Below are 16,983 nucleotides of genomic sequence, written 5' to 3' on the forward strand. Positions count from 1 at the left end.
TAAGAATGTCAAAGCTGACATACAGGGAAAGTGAAAAAAGGGACAGAAAGAAAAAACAAAGGGGGAAAAAAGGAGGAAAGTTAACACAACAACAAGCAGAACCTGGAAGAGAAAAATATATATTGTATCTGTCTTTGTCAACAGATGGACTTCATAAGGAGGGTGAGTAGACACAATAACAGTCCTCCGGGAGCCAGAGGCAGACCCTTGAGACCCGGGCCATCCCCAGCCCCCCAGAGTACTAAAGACCTTTCTTTCATACTCTATGAAGATAGAATAAATTTGAAAGTGGAGACTGCCATTACTTACATGTACTTGAGCACTCAGTTACAGGGTAGTAACTGTAGTAACTATGGAAGACAGCTATTCAAACATGATCCAGTTAAGACTGAGAAAAGGAACATACCTGAGGATACTGGCGTGTATTCTGACGAACCCAACTCAGCAGAATCTTCTCACTGTTAGTCTGCTGTAGGCCCTCCATCACATCTTTCATCACATCCTTAACCTGCAACCAGGAATACAAAGCAAGGCTGGTATAAAAACTTAATTAAGATGCATAAACCTTTAGCACCCTACCCTGTAACCCTAACCCTAACCATGATCATATCCTCAGCTCCAACCCTGACCCTAACCACTGCCTTTTCTGGATATTTTGGATATTGGTGGTATTTTTTCTCAAGTCACTAGGCTAACAACAATGTGACTGGATTAACATTATTCAGTTAATCTAGGCTTGAGGGTCCTGCGCAGTATCTTAGCTGTTGGATGTTGTTCCTAGGATCTGCTGGAGCCACTTGCCTAGCTTGGGAGTCACTGCGCCAAGTGCTCAGATTACCACTGGGACCACTGTTACCTTCACCGTCCACATCTTCTCGAGCTCTTCTCTGAGCCCTTGGTACTTCTGAAGTTTCTTGTGTTCCTTCTTCCTGATGTTGCTGTCATTCAAAACCCCTTCATCGATCATTATGGCCGTCTTCTTCTGCTTGTCCACCACCACTATGTCCGGTTGGTTAGCCATCACCATTTTGTCTGTCTGTATCTGGAAATCCCACAGGATCTTAGCTTGGTCATTCTCCACCACCCTTGGGGGCGTCTCCCATTTTGACATCAGGACTTCCAGGCCATACTCGGCACAGATGTTTCTGTATACTATATCGGCCACTTGATTATGGCGTTTCATGTATGCCCTTGCCCGCTAGCATCTGGCACCCTGCTGTTATGTGCTGGATTGTCTCAGGGGCATCTTTACACAGCCTGCACCTGGGGTCTTGCCTGGTGTGATAGACCCCAGCCTCTATGGATCTTGTGCTCAGAGCTTGTTCCTGTGCTGCCATGATTAGTGCTCTGTGCTGTCTTTCAGTCCAGCTTTGTCCAGCCACTGGTAGGATTTCTGGATGGCAGCCACTTCCTCTATCTGCCGGTGATACATACCGTGCAGTGTACATACCTACCATGATGGTTCCTTCTCTTACACCTCTTTCTTGGGGTTCTGCTGCCTGAGGTATTCAATGAGCACGCGGTTAGTTGGGGCCATCCTCCTGATGTATTCTTGGATGTTCGCTGCCTCATCCTGGACTGTGGTGCTGACGCTCACTAGTCCCCGGCCTCCTTCCTTCCGCTTAGCATATAGCCTCAGGGTGCTGACTTGTGGTGAAACCCTCCATGCATGGTCAGGAGCTTCTTTGTCTCAATGACAGTGGTTTCTATCTCCTCCTTTGGCCAGCTTATTATTCCAGCAGGGTACCTGATCACAGGCAGGGCGTAGGTGTTGATAGCCAGCATCTAGTTCTTACCGTTCAGCTGACTCCTCAGGACTTGCCTGACCCTCTGCAGGTACTTGGTGGTTGCAGCTTTCCATGGTTCCCATTTGCCTGTGGCATCCCCAGGTCGGTCTACCAGTAGCTGGTGTTTTGAGACTTGACTCGTACTACGGTGGTATTACAATTCACAGTAAATACAAATAACTTTGGTCTTGTCAAGGGAACCCTCTAGCAGAGCTTTAAAGCTGAATTTGCCACTCAAAAGACCCTTTATCCATTTTTGTTTACCATCCACAGCATTACGAATGCCTTGCTGTCAGACACCCTGAACTATGGGTGTCTGACAGCAAGTGTGTATGCATAACTTGCACATCAAAAACAACTAGAGGTGTTACAAGGAATTTGTGTTAATTGTGTTAACTTTGAAGGCACTAAGTTACACAGAAAAATATTACTGACAATCAGATTCAGAAAGACACACCAGAAAAATATTCACATAAATAAAACATGTATTTTTCGCTTTGAAAAGGCCTGTCTGAATACCTTGCATTTCCACAGAAAACGTATATATACATACAACTGAGAGTTCAGGGAGCCTGCACAGCTCTGTTTTGTTGTATTGAATTCTTTTCCTCAGAGCAGTTCAATATGAAAACTCATCATCAAGGTCAAGGTAAAAAGAAAAAAAAGACCACTTAGACCAATGAGAAGCAACCTCAGGCAACAAAAAGTAAAGTTAAACTAAATGGAGGCAGCTTTAGTATCAAGTATACTTTAGTATACTTGATACTAAAGTATACTTGATACTAGTATCAATATAATAGTGTCTTCAAATGCTGACAAATTCAGGGGACGACGTACACGTACGAGCATACACTAACACATACCTGCCAGTGGAGAATGATGCTCCAGATGAGCCCAAGAATCAGTTTGTGATTCCCATCGACAATGTCTGCTGCCCCAATATTCACTAATTCCACCTGGAGATGGGATGCGGAAGCACACAAATCACAAATGATTATGATTTCCAAAATTTTACAAAGGTCGTCTTACCTACTCTCTCCTCCATTGTGGTGATGACTCTTTAAAATGTTTTCTTGTGAACTTAAACTTGCACATAACTAAATCAGTCCTAGTATTTAAATGTGGGCATTAATTAGTGTGGAAGCTGATTAAGCATTCACAGTATTGTTCTTCTACTTTTCATATTCCGTACGTTTTTCGGCATCTATCTACTTCAACACCGTTCAGCTTAGAAAAACCATTCAACCACCGTTAGATTCCTCTTCTTTTGGACATGACTGCTTGTATTTTTCTCATTTTTAACTTTTATATTTTTTAAATTGTTCAACTTTATTCAACAAAAATTGACCATGTATTTCAATGGGAGAATCTTCAAATTCCCATTCAACTTACTCATCTTTCAACTCTAACTACTTCCACATACATTGACGTAGAGCCACCATTCAAACTTTAAAATAAAGACAAGACATTAAAATATTCAGCTTGTATTTATCTTTTTAATATTTATTATACTTTTTCATCAGCTCCAGTTTAAGTTTCATGCTTTTTTTCACCCGTTTCAGAGTTTATAATGGGTGTGTATGGGACGGAATGTTGGAGGTTAGAGTGAGACAGCAGCTAGAGTGGGAGGAGGGGGGAAATCTTAAAATCTTCTCTTTAAACTGCTGCTGTGTCCACAGCGTTTAATCTACAGCCATCATTTTCCCTTCAAAACGTAGCCATCATCGTCCTCTTTCATCCATGTTATTAGTATTGTAATAGATGTTATGGTTTTTTTCATAAATGCCACCAACGCACAGCCTCCTCCCTGCAACTCTTCCATAGACTCCAATGTTAAAATGGCTCCCAAGGGGACTTCCGTTTTCCGGCAATGGAGTAAGGTGTTAAAGTTAGCACCTGCCTAACTTTTTTAAAATTTTACTTTCTGAGCCCCATTTTGCTGTTAGACACGAACTTTTCGGGTCATTTATGAGTGTCACATTGGAAGGATGTCCAAGGGAAGGAGACAAACCGAGAAAAACCTTACTGCCGAGAGTTGTGCTAGCGCTGGCGCAGCAGAGGATGCTAGTGCAGCCCTGAACCCGGCGCTTGTCGCCCTGCTCGAACAGCACAGAACAGCCATAGCCGCAGATTTTAAGGCTACATCGGATGTAATTAACGGTAAGCTGGACAAGATTCAGTCGGAAGTTGCAAATCAAGAGCTACGTATTGGTGAGCTTGAAGCAAACGCAGTGGATGTTGTTCAGCGTTTGGCAGCGCTCGAAGCTAAGTATGATTCACTACAGGAGGAAAACAAACTAAACTTTCCGACCTGGAGAGTAGAAATAGAAGGCAGAACATCTGTCTGGTGGGTTTGCCGGAATCGGTGGAGCCGGGTCCACGGCCAACTGAGTTCTTTTCCCGGCTGCTGGTGGAGGTCTTCGGCGCACAAACTTTGCCATCCCCCCCGGAGCTTGACAGAGCCCACCGTAGCCTTATGCCCAAACCGGGACCTGATGGGAGGCCGCGCTCAGTCATTATCCGCTTCCACCGCTTCCAGATTAAGGAGCTGCTGATGAGGGAAACACGGAGACGCCGAGGGACGTTGGAGTACGGAAATAAACTCCAGTTTTATGAGGATTACAACGCTGACGTCCAGAAGCAGCGAGCCCAGTATAAGGATGTTATGGCCGAGTTATACTGGAGAGGCCTCCGTCCTTCCCTCCTCTTCCCCGCCAGGCTCCGCATTACTCTTCCAGATGGGAAAATCCGGTGACTGGAGTCAGTTGAGGAGGCCTCTCGCTTCATTCAAACCATGGAAGAAAACCAAAGCTCTCCATCCTGAGTTGGACACTGTAGCCGGTTAGAGCATTCACCCTAATTTACAACTATAACAGGTCGGACTAGCCTAAGTGGCGTCCTCGTTGTGACTGACATTATACAGCTGCGCTGTTGGCATAGCAATATGTTCTTTGCTGTTCATTTTAGGGTAAAACTGGTTCGTTGTTTGGCTGATTTGTTTTTGTTTGTTTTTTCTTTTTCTTCTTCATGTCCTGAAAACTGAGACCCTGGCTTGAGTTTAGGGGCTAATGTTCAAGGGTGCAGGTATGATGCTAGTGGTACGGGGAGTTCTTGATTAATATGGGAAGAAAGCAGGGGCTTACGCGGTTGCTTTTTAATGCAACCTGCTGGGGTGATATTGGTGGGTGGTATTGTTTTAGTTTTTTTTTACACAGTGATATGTTATTGTATTGCATTTTCTTTCTGGGGTGGGGTTGGTTGTCATGTTTTTTGTTGTTGTTTTCGTCCTCTCCCTACCCTCCTTGGGCAACTCTGCACATAAAAATGTGGGACTTCCTTGATGAGTGGTAATCTTACTTTTGTTAGCTGGAATGTGAGGGGGTTGAACCACCCAATAAAGCGAAAGAGAGTCTTATCACGCCTGAAGCAATATAAGCCCGGGGTAGTTTTTTTGCAAGAGACTCACTTGCAGGATTCAGATCACTCACGCTTGGCGAAATGTTGGTCAGGACAGATGTTTCACTCTAATTTTAAAGCAAAGGCTAGGGGTACAGCTATTCTTATCGATCGGAACATCCCATTCGTTCCATCTACTGTTGTGTCAGACAAAAACGGACGGTTTATAATAGTGTCTGGCAAACTCTGCGACAGGTCTGTGACTTTGGCCAATCTTTATGCACGCAATTTTGATGATGTGCAATTTTTTCAACACCTGTTTTCACACCTCCCAGACTTAAATACTCACTCTTTGATTCTTGGGGGCGATTTTAATCTTTATTTGGATGCGGTTTTAGATCGTTCATCCCCCAAACCTGCTACTCTTAATAAATCCGCAACTTATGTCAAGTCTTTTCTTGAAGATTATAGTCTCACAGATCCCTGGCGGTTTTTGTTCCCTACTGGTAGAGATTATTCTTTCTTCTCACATGTACATCACACCTACACTAGAATAGATTATTTTTTTATTGACAATTTGCTAATTAATAGTATTAGATCCTGCAGCTATGAAAGTATTACTGTCTCTGATCATGCCCCCCTTGTGCTCAAAATAGCTTTTCAGGGCTGCGACTCTGTGAGAAAGCTCTGGAGATTGGATCCATTGCTGCTCACGGATGAACAATTTGTTTCTAACATCTCTTCTAAAGTTAAAATTTTTCTTAACGAGAATAGAACACCTGGTATGCCAAACAGGATGGTGTGGGAGGCTCTGAAGGCATTTCTAAGAGGAGAAATCATCTCAGTGGCAGCATTTAAAAGGCAGTGTGCACAGCGGGAACAGAGGCTTATTTCAGACCAGATTTTAAACATCGACAGGCAGTATTGCTCAGTCACCATCACCGGCGCTATATAAAAAACGCTTAAGCTTACAAACCAAACTCAATCTACTTTCCACTCGACAAGTGGAAGGATGTCTGATTAGGAACAAGAGCGATTTTTACCAACATGGTGGAAAGACTGGTAAGCTTTTGGCCACCCAACTGCGTGGTATTAGGGCTAAACAAATCATAACTGGCGTGAAGGCGGACAATGGAGTGGTGACTAGGGATCAGATGGCGATTAATGACATTTTTTCTTCATTTTATTCTAAGTTATATACATCACAGTCTACTGTTAATGTAAAAGATGTACATGGTTTCTTTGACTCCATTGATATGCCCTTGCTCTCCCCAGAGCTCAGACAGACTCTGGAAGCCCCTATCTCAAAGGCGGAAATTCAGGCGGCAGTAGCATCTATGTAATCTGGGAAATCTCCAGGTCCTGATGGATTTTCTACAGACTTTTATAAAAAATTCTCGGACGATTTGGCTCCCTTCTTTTCCGAAGTTTTTACAGAGTCACTAGACTCTGGGGCACTTCCTTCATCATGCTACCAGGCCTGTATCACAGTGTTACTTAAGAAGGGCAAGGACCCGACTGACTGTCCTTCTTATAGGCCTATATCTCTGTTAAACACGGATGTTAAAATTCTGTCTAAGCTACTGGCGCACAGGCTGGAAAAAATTCTTCCTGCTATAATCTCTCCCGACCAAACTGGCTTTATAAAAAATCGGCACGCCTTCTTTAACATACGGCGACTTTTTAATATTATCTATGCCCCCAGCCATGTTGTGCCTGAATGCCTTATTGCTATGGACGCGGAAAAAGCATTTGATAGGGTGGAGTGGGAATATTTGTTTTTTACTTTAGAAAGGTTTGGAATGGGCCCCTTATTTTGCTCATGGATCAAACTTCTTTATGCAAGCCCCACGGCTTCAGTGGTGACTAACTGTCGCTACTCTGACCATTTTAGGCTCCACCGCGGAACCAGACAGGGCTGTCCTTTAAGCCCTTTGCTTTTTGCCCTTGCAATTGAGCCATTAGCAATTGCAGTCCGTGGTAGTGGGGACATAAAAGGCATATGGAGAGGGGGGATTGAGCATAGAGTTTCACTGTATGCCGATGACCTTCTTCTATTTCTTTCCAACCCGCTTACCTCCTTACCCTCTGTACTTAATACAGTGAATGGTTTTAGTCAGCTCTCTGGATACAAAATTAATATTAACAAGAGTGAACTGTTTTTGATTAACGAGAGGGCTCGAAATCTGGACTTGGTAAATGTTCCCTTTAAAATAGTCACAGATCACTTTGATTACCTTGGGACATGTGTCACAAAGCAATTTAATTGTTTGTTTAAGAAGAATCTCCTCCCCCTGCTGGAACAGTGCAAGCACATGCGGTCCAGATGGTCTCCATTATCCTTATCTTTAATAGATAGGATTAACTCAGTGAAAATGATGCTACTTCCAAAATTCTTATATGTTTTTCAATGCCTCCCTATCCTGATTCCAAAATCCTTTTTTAAATCTCTAGACTCACTAATCACTTCGTTTATTTGGAATGGTAAACCTCCCAAATTGAAGAAATCTATTCTTCAAAGGCCCAAGCCGGTTGGAGGTTTAGGCCTCCCTAATTTCCAGTACTATTATTGGGCTGCCAATATCAGCTGTTTGTTGTATTGGAGACACTACCATCTCGAACCGTCACCACCAGTTTGGGTTCCCATGGAGTCATATTTAAGTGGGAAAATTTCTCTACCTGCGACTTTAGGTTCATCACTCCCTTTGGCATTGCCTCTACCCAGTAACAATAGAGTTGTCCGTCAGTGTCTTAGAATCTGGTCTCAGTTTAGGAAGAATCTGGGTCTCCGGGCTTTCTCACTTCAAAGCCCAGTTGCAGCAAATCACCTATTCGCTCCCTCGATGGCAGATAATGGATTTTAGAAAGAGCCTGAAATCTTTTGCAGACTTATGTGAAGATGGACAATTTGCAAGTTTCTCTCAAATATCCACCAAATTTGGCATAGCTGCAGCTCAGTTTTTTCGTTTCTTACAGGCCAGACACTACGTGCAGAGTGTGACAGCAGAATTCCCCCAAATACCTCCATATAATCCAGTAGATGATTTTTTAATGCTCAAACCAACCTCAAGGGGTATAATATCAGCCTTGTACAGTTTAATTTACAATTTACAATGCTCTTCAGTAGCTGCTATCAAATCTAAATGGGAAGAGGACCTTACCTTTCATATTACGGATGAACTGTGGGACTCTATCCTTGGCCAGGTTCACAATATATCAATGTGTGCTCGACATACACTTATCCAATTTAAGATTGTTCATCAGGGGCATTGGTCCAGGGATAGGCTGGCACACATATACCCAGGGGTGGACCCACCCTGTATAGGGTGTGGGGGTGCTCCTGGTATATTGTTTCATATGTACTGGTCCTGTCCTTCGTTGTCCACCTTTTGGAAATCTGTTTTCCATACGATGTCTGATGTCCTGCAGCATCGAATTGAACCAGAGCCACTCTGTGCTATGTTTGGTGCGGTCCAGCATTTGAATCTGTCCAACTCCAGACTCAGAACATTAAACTTTTCATTACTGCTGGCCAGGCGAGCTATATTGCTGAAGTGGAAAGACTCTTCTCCCCCCTCACACACACAATGGCTAAAAGATATAATCTCCTGTATGGATTTAGAAAAAATTAGATATACAGTTCGTGGGTCTAAAAATAAATTTTATAAACTGTGGTCCCCCTTTATGGACTTCTTTGAAAGGCCCACAACTACTGTTACCGAGTAGTCCAAGGAACCCCCCCCTTCATATTTTTTTTTTCTTTCCTTTCTTTTATGAGTCTGTTTGTTGTTGGGTTTTTTTTGGTTTTTTTCTCTGTGTTTTTGGTTTAGTTGGGCAGCAGGCTGCCAATTATTTGTTGTTTTAAGGGTCAGGGTGGGAACAAGATTGAAATTTTGAAAAATTCTGAAGCATTTTGTGTTATTGTTTACTTTGCATTGAAACCTTTGTCTAATAAAAAGACTTTTGAAAGAAAGAAAATGGCTCCCAAAATTTGTCTGAAAATCAGAAGTACAGGCTGTCTTTACACTGTCACCACGTCCCTATAATAAAATCCACAGGCATGAAAACTAAGAATTCTGTAGACTGGACATTGCTGGTGCTCACGGTGAAAGAACTTTCTCAATACAACATGTAGTCTTTTCTTGGGAAGCATTTGTTTCGGTGTCACTTTTCTCTTTATTTAAAGCAGAAGAAGAGAGGCACATGTCTGTGTGTGTGTGTGGTGCCACTGGCTGGAGTCGCTATAGCAACCAGGCTCACACCTGCCTGCTTAATGAGCTCTGTCTGTCACTCTGCCAAGATTCATCTTAAAAACTTCTTTTTAAACTGCTGCTGTGTGCACAGTGTTTGCTCTACAGCCATCATTTTACCCTCAAAACGTAGCTATCGTTGTTCTCTTTCCCACAATGTGTCTTTCAAAGCTCAGAGATGTAAATTTTTTAAACTGTGTGGATCCAAGTAGAGGGATAACCTTCTAACTGACCCATAGAAATACATTATATTTTCAGTCAGGAGTTTGTTCAATAGCAAGAAAGACCCCACTTTTTAAATCACTCCCGTGACCACATTTTTGACAGCAGGAACATAAAGAACTCACTGTTGTGTAGAACAATTCCTCGGGATCCTCCCTGTTCAAAAATGATTTTGACAGGAGTTAGGGTCTTGGGTTTAGAAGCAATTTTTCAACAGGTGCACCAAGGCAGATTTGACTGGGTTTTGCACACAGTCATAAGTATATCAGTAGTTAGTGTAGGCCAACTGGGTAGAGCAATCTGGTTGGCCCATTAAATTCAAACTTATTGTTCATTGGTGGATTTGTCTTCTGCACACAGGTGGTTCAGATCTGGGCAGTTGGAGTCAGATAATGACTTTCAGAATAATCTTTTCTGACTGGCTGATTAAAACTTACAGGATTTACCTGTCTTTAGTGGATTTTCCCACTTTTCAGTCATTCAGTGATTAAAATAATATGAGGTTTCAATATTCATTCAGATGTTTTATGACTGATTTTTTTTTGTCATAACTCAGCTTTTTTCTAATTTACATTTTAAACATGTTAAGCTACTTTTCAATTTTTTATTTGTGAACATCAGCTTTCAACAGTTCTGCTCTTTTGTTTTCAGGTGAAAAATTCTTTATTTTTCATCTCATTCAACCCTTTTAACTTAACAATCAGCAATTATTTAATTTCAGCTCAAAACATTCAGCTATCGGCATCCTGTGGGGATTATATCATTTTAATATCATGTTTATTCATTCATATTCGTTCATATTCTTTTTATTCGTGTATATCCTTTTATTAAGCTTTTAGTAGTGGCAGTTGATTAAAACATTTACTCAATATATTACACATATATTACACATTTCAATTATGTTATTGCACATATTAGAGGTGGCCTTCTGTCTGGTGAGAGGTGAGACAGGGTGCACTGAGGTCGAGACATACAGTCTGCACACACACACAAACACGCGCACACACACATAGTCGGTAGACTCATTTCTAGAGTTCAGATATATTTTGCTTGCAACTGCATTTTGTGCTTGCATAAGTGACAGTTTGTTGTAGGACGTGCGTATGCTGTTCCAGACATAAGCGAAAGTGGGAAGTTCAACAGGAAGCACTTGGCGTCGAGACCGGAGAGAATGTTCTTTTTGAATGTGTTAAAGGTTGTCATTGCTGTAACTCATGCATGTTATGTATCTGCTTTGACGCATGAGGGGGCGTTATAATACCCTGACGTATAAAACATTCTGAGTATGCTTTCTTGGGGGGATTTTATGCTGAGGATTGTGACGGTGTATTTCCTCCACACGTGTTTAATAAAATCATTGTTTTGACGCACTTGGACTTGTGGTCGTTTGTCTCTCACCTCAATTACGAACCGGTAACAATCCACACTGCAGTTTCTTCAGAAAATGCATTTTCTAGTTACACATAGTAGTATGGTTATGATCAGACATCACAGATGGCACAGACATTGCACTATTACAACAGGGAGGGATGACTCTTGATTATCTGATTACAGATGGATATGAGTAAACTACTAGTTGCCATGCAAAACTAATAAAAAGGATCTGTTGTGTGTAACCTCACATCAGTTTTGTGTGATCCAGTCATTATTACGTTGGAATTTTTTGGTTTCTTTTTCCTTTTATGTTTTGTTTCTTCGTAGTGATTTTCAACCACAAAAAGATGAGAGCTGGAGTAAATCTGTGGATCTGGAAAATTGTTGTATGTCCATCCATCCTCTTTGGCTTATCCAGTCGGGGTGGCTAGAGCCTAGGGCAAGAGGCGGTCTACACCCTGTACAGGTCAGCAGCCTGTCGCATGGCTAACACAGAGAGACAGACAACCATTGCCACTCACATTCACACCTATGGGGAACTTACAGTCACCAACTGACCTAAACGCACTAAATGCATGTCTTTAGACTGTTGGAGGAAGCTGGAGTACCCGGACAGAACATGCAAACACCGCACAGAAAGACCATGATTCAGGAACTTCTTGCTGCAAGGCAACAGTGGTAACCACAGTGCTAACCATCACACCACCGTGCTGCTTCCTATATATTAATCATTATTAAAAATGCTGACTTTCATCTTTATTTGTATCATCCTTTAATAAAGTAGAAAAATTATTATATATTATCACATATTCTTTCTATGCATTAGTATGGGTGTTGTGTCAGTAGAAGCAAGGGAGGAAGTGCTTGACCAGTGAAATCTAATAAGGTAGCTGAAGTTGGGAAATAACTATTTGTAAGTTTGCTCACTTACAAAGAAATCATCAGTCTCAACAAAAATGTCCAGACAAAAACACATTACCTATGTTATTGAGTGAAATAAGATGTGTTACGGCCCTGGGCCTTGGAGGGAGTGAGGCTGCCTTTTGTGTTCATGCAAATCCAAGTGTGCCATGACTTGTGGGTGATTGGCTGCTGGGAGTCCTGTGCCAGCCTTCTTTTATTCAGATCACAGTGTGCCAGCCCTCGCGGACGATTGGCTGCCTGGAGATCCCATGACCACTCCAAGACCAATTGACTGGCTGATTGTCTGCACCTGGGAGGATAAAAGGCTGATGATCCTGCACACTATGGGGAACTGCTGCTCTGAAGTGAACATGCAGTGTCCTCCTCGTCTGCGTTGCATGTGAATGTTGTTTGTTAAACCTGTTTGCTGTGTTACACCTGATATACAGCTGACCCTAGTTTTAATAGAGTCTTGTTTGATTTGAACTGTGTTTGTAACCTCTGATATTCAGCCGACCTTAGTTTTATAAGAGTCTTGTGTTTGCTGGCTCACCTTAGTTAACCCTTAGCTTTTATTTTTGTGTGCCGCCAGCTTACCTTAGTTAATCCTTAGTTTTAGTCCTGCCTGTTCTTTTCATTGTGTATTAATTGTTTCCCCGGTGGTCTGTTGAACAGCCCCGTCGGTTTTTGGTTTAATGTTTGTAATAAAACCCTTTATTAACTCAGATTTCGTGAGAGGGCTTGTGTATGTTTCTCCCCTCCTGTCGCCTAGCAGAGGGGGTCGTAACAGATGTCCAAGCAAAATAGTACTTGGTGGAGAAACATTTGTTGGCAAGCACAGCAGTAAGATGTTTCGTGTAGGTCACTTGGCCCACTCCTCTTTACAAAAACGCTCTAAATCCTTTAGATTTATTGGCTGCCACTTGACAACTCAGAGCTCCAACTCCTTCCACAGATTGCAAATTGGATTAAGGTGTAAAGACTGGCTAGGCCGCTCCATGACCTTAATCTGCTGCTTTTTTTTTTTTTTTTAAACCGTTGTCCTGTACCCTTAGCAGATGACTCCACCTGCATGTTTGATTGTAAGGATGCCGGTATTTGTGTCATACCCAGCATTTCTCCTCCTCCAAACATGGCAGTTGATGCCAAATAGTTAATTTTGGTTTTATTTGACCATAGCGCTCTCTCCCATGCCTTCTCTGAAATATCTGAATGTACACTTCCTAACTAAAGATGGACCTGTATATGTGTCACCTTGAGCAGGGAAACCTTACAGGCGATAGATTTCAATCCATTAACAGCAGTGTTCTTGGTGACTGTGGTACCAACTGCTTTCAGATTATTAACAAGCTCCTCCCATGTACTTTTTAGGCTGATCCATCACCTTTCTGACGATGATCCATTTTTGAATAATTGCATCAACAGTTGTTACCTTTCTCACCTTTGTTACCTTTTCTCAAGCTTTTAGCTGATTGTGCTGCAGCCCAACTGCACAGGTCTACAATCTTGTCCCTGACATCCTTTGACAGTTCTTTGGTTTGGGAGAACTTAATTCTGTGGACAGTGTGCTTTATACATATAATTAACTGAGATCAGGATTATCTATAAGTGACTGATTGACTGACTGTGACCTGTGTGCCACATAGCCACACAGCTAATCTGCGGGAGCCAGAATTCGTGATGAGTTGTATGGGATCAAAAACTTATTCCACTCAATGACATGTAAATTAACATATAACTTTTATGTACTGTATTTTTTGGACCATAATGGGCAAAGCATTATAAGGCGCACTGTTGATGAACGGATCTGTTTTCATACATAAGGCGCACCTGATTATCAGGCACATTAAGCGAAACAAAACAGTAAGATAAGTCAAATTTTACTCAACTCCTTCTTGCTTCCTCCACTTCTGTACCATTGATTTATTAATGGTGAATTCTCTGGCAGCTGCTCTATTCCCATTTTGTTGCAGTATATTAATGACTAACCTCGTATTGTGGATGGATTATCTCAGTTCTCCTCCTGACTGAAGTTTGGTCCGTTTACAGCATCCTGCCATGCAATTGCATTTGTCCCTAACCATCGGGAACGTTTATCGAGTGGAAAAAAATTAGCGTTCATCCTCCAGCTTCACTGTGTTTATGTCATGCTAACATAGCTGTGTCGCTAGCAATTAAGTAGCACATCTTTATATAGAGATTGAAAATGTGACGTCATTCCGGGGTAAAACCGCAAAGGACTCTGGGAATGAGTGGCAAGCGGTACTAGCGCATGCAGGCTTTCACAGTCACACAGCGATAAAAAGAAACACAAAAAATGGCAAGAAGGTGTTGTATTATTAACTGCAATACCCGGTCAAATGACAGCCACGGAAGCCGATGGGTAAAGAGATTGGTTTTTATCAGATTACGTCGTGGAAGAGAAATTGTTCAAGCCATGTTTCCGAAGTAACAAAGAGCCGAAGTTGTAGGTTACAAATAAGTTGTTGCGCTATGCTGCTTTGTTCACTGTGGCTTTGCGGGCTAATGCCTGTTGTGTTTTGTAGGAAAACCAGCCTACAAAATGCAGGAATACGATCCAGACTGGGCACCTCTATCAACCTGGGTCATACCGAGTTTAAAGCTGCTACCACAGTGAAATTTGATCGGTTAAGAGAGAGAGCGACATCAAAACGAAACGAAACGTCCCGCATATATGTGCCCAAGGGTTGTATTGAAGCAATCAAGTCATGAACAACTGTTTTCCAGTATGTTGTTTTGCAATGTTTTTTTTTTTGGTTGCATTGTTGATTTGTTTTTTACTGAAGCAGCTAATAAAGCACAATGGAATACAATTTTGCCTCTTTCTTGTAAGATTCTATAATATAATGAAACAATAATGCCAGTCATAAATAAAGACAATAAATTGAATGAATTACGAAACACTCATTTTATTTCTATTAGATCTGAAAATGTTGTGTAATACTACAACCTGAAACGACAAATAGATTGCGTTGGCCTGTACAGGAGATAAAGGAAAAAAATTTAACAACAGCTGTGAAATGGAATAGTCCAAATCACCAAAGTAAACTGGACCTGGGCTTGTTGCAGGGATCTGAAGTTAATAAACATTTTGTGAGTGTATGCACTCACACTTAGGACCATATAATAATAAATATGTCCGTGATGAAAGCTGGGCACCATGCTAACGTCCTTACTCCACTCTGTATGCTCGTATGGGTCTGACCCTTTCACTACTTTGATTTTTTCCTCCTACTTTTTTTTTTTTTGCCTTTTCGTCAAGTCTGTCTTTGTACGGACCTGCCATGTTCTCCCTCGTTTTGTACATAACTGTTTTTGGGGCAAATAAAATGCAAGTAGGGATTAAAACCGCAGAATTAATGATTACCGGTGCTAGAAATACTAGCGCTTGATGCAGTGTTTTGATTTTGTTGCCATTCGTACCCACAAAGCAATGCGCGAAAGTCACGTGGTCTATCAATCTCTATACCAGCTAGCCCAACTTCAGTAACCCTACAAACATTACTGCTGTTTAGTTTTCTGTTTTCGTTTATGTTGGAAGTGATAGCAGAGCTGTAAGTTTTACTTTTCTCTGAAATCTCTCAGTGAGAACATGCTATATCATGTTTAGGTGGAAACTACCGAGCTAACTTCCTGTTAACTTCTAACTCTGTTAAATTTAATAAACTCTGTTTTCATGGATGCCTGGATGTTAAACTTAAATGTTACACCTGGTAAAGCAGCAAAAGTGATCATTTTGTTAAAGATGAAAGAATTTAAACCGTTTTTAACTCTCAATGATGCCGCGGTGTTCGTTTGACTTTGGGACCTGAAGCGGACGGAGTTTTGGACCCAGATTACTCCGCAAGGCTCTTGACTACGGCAGCTGTGATGCTCCGACAATCCATCCAAGTGGTACTAAAACATTTTTGACAGATTTTTGAGTGCCGTGTACCACATAAAATTGGTTCGAGGTCAGTAAGCACAACCAGAATTCATACATAAGGCGCACCGGATTATAAGGCACACTGTGAATTTTTGAGAAAATTAAAGGATTTTAAGTCTGCCTTATAGTGTGGAAAATACGGCAAACAATGAAGCAAACTTACAAATTCAGCAGAGGATCAAACAATTATTCCCCTGCTCACTGTAAATTTGGTATTTAACATATACCAAATTAAAAACGATCTGTCTCCAGTAAAGGATTTCATGTTGCCTGCTTGCAGTTATCCTGTTAATAAGCCACTTTACAAACACATGCTTTTATAAAATATGGGGCAAAACAGTAGATTAAACTAAAATAATACAATATTAAAAAAAGAGCTCACTCTTAAAAAGTAGTATTATTAATCCATATAACACTCAGCAGTTTCATTGATTTCACTCTGCTGATTGTAAAGTCAGATTTATTTAATGTATATTGATGCAAGAAAACCAATATAATTATGTATATTTACATCTTTATAGCAGAATTATACATCTGTGTGTGCATACTCACATTGTTCTTCTGTAAGATCTGCAGAGCTCGGTTGACATTGTTTAGTGAGTGAACACGCGTGAATCCCCTTTCCAACTTCACCTATGTCCGCGCGCACACACACACACAGAAAATGATTGTGAGCATTTTTAAAACGGGTGATGAACATTTTGAATAGTTACACCTTCTGAGAAGCTGCAAGAATCACTGATGAGCAGAGTGGGAAAAATACATGTTTTCAGTGTTAGGAGTAATAAATGGTCCTTTTTCAGTAGATATTACAATCAAAACTACAATTGGGATTAGGCGCTCTCCTCCACTGTCTACAGTGGGATCAGTGGATCGGCAACATCTCATTTAAATGGTTAAGTGATTGTGCCAAACAGAAATAATGGGCAGAGTGCTCTCCAACTTCATCTACATGTTGATTTTACCTATTTTTTGGTTATGTTTAGATACTAATTTGATTGCATTGGTTTTGATATTTGTTGGGTTATCATCCAATCTCCCTTCTTCTTCTAATATATATTCTTCCTCAATGTGAATCACATTTTAAAAAGGTACACGTTTTCAG

General features: G+C 41.3%; 1 protein-coding gene across 1 annotated transcript in view; it reads right to left on the reverse strand.

Annotated features, from left to right (window-relative positions):
* The window catches only part of LOC116316656 (dystrophin-like), a 233,304-nt gene that overhangs the window by 179,759 nt on the left and 36,562 nt on the right, over positions 1-16,983 (reverse strand). Inside the window, exons 4-6 of the mRNA XM_039607248.1 lie at positions 16,431-16,511; positions 2,651-2,743; positions 407-508 (exon numbers count right to left, since the gene is read on the reverse strand). Of these exons, the coding sequence (XP_039463182.1) occupies positions 407-508; positions 2,651-2,743; positions 16,431-16,511 (276 nt within the window). The remainder of the gene's footprint in view (positions 1-406; positions 509-2,650; positions 2,744-16,430; positions 16,512-16,983) is intronic.

Source organism: Oreochromis aureus, linkage group 23, assembly GCF_013358895.1.
Source record: "Oreochromis aureus strain Israel breed Guangdong linkage group 23, ZZ_aureus, whole genome shotgun sequence".
Lineage (NCBI taxonomy): Eukaryota > Metazoa > Chordata > Actinopteri > Cichliformes > Cichlidae > Oreochromis > Oreochromis aureus.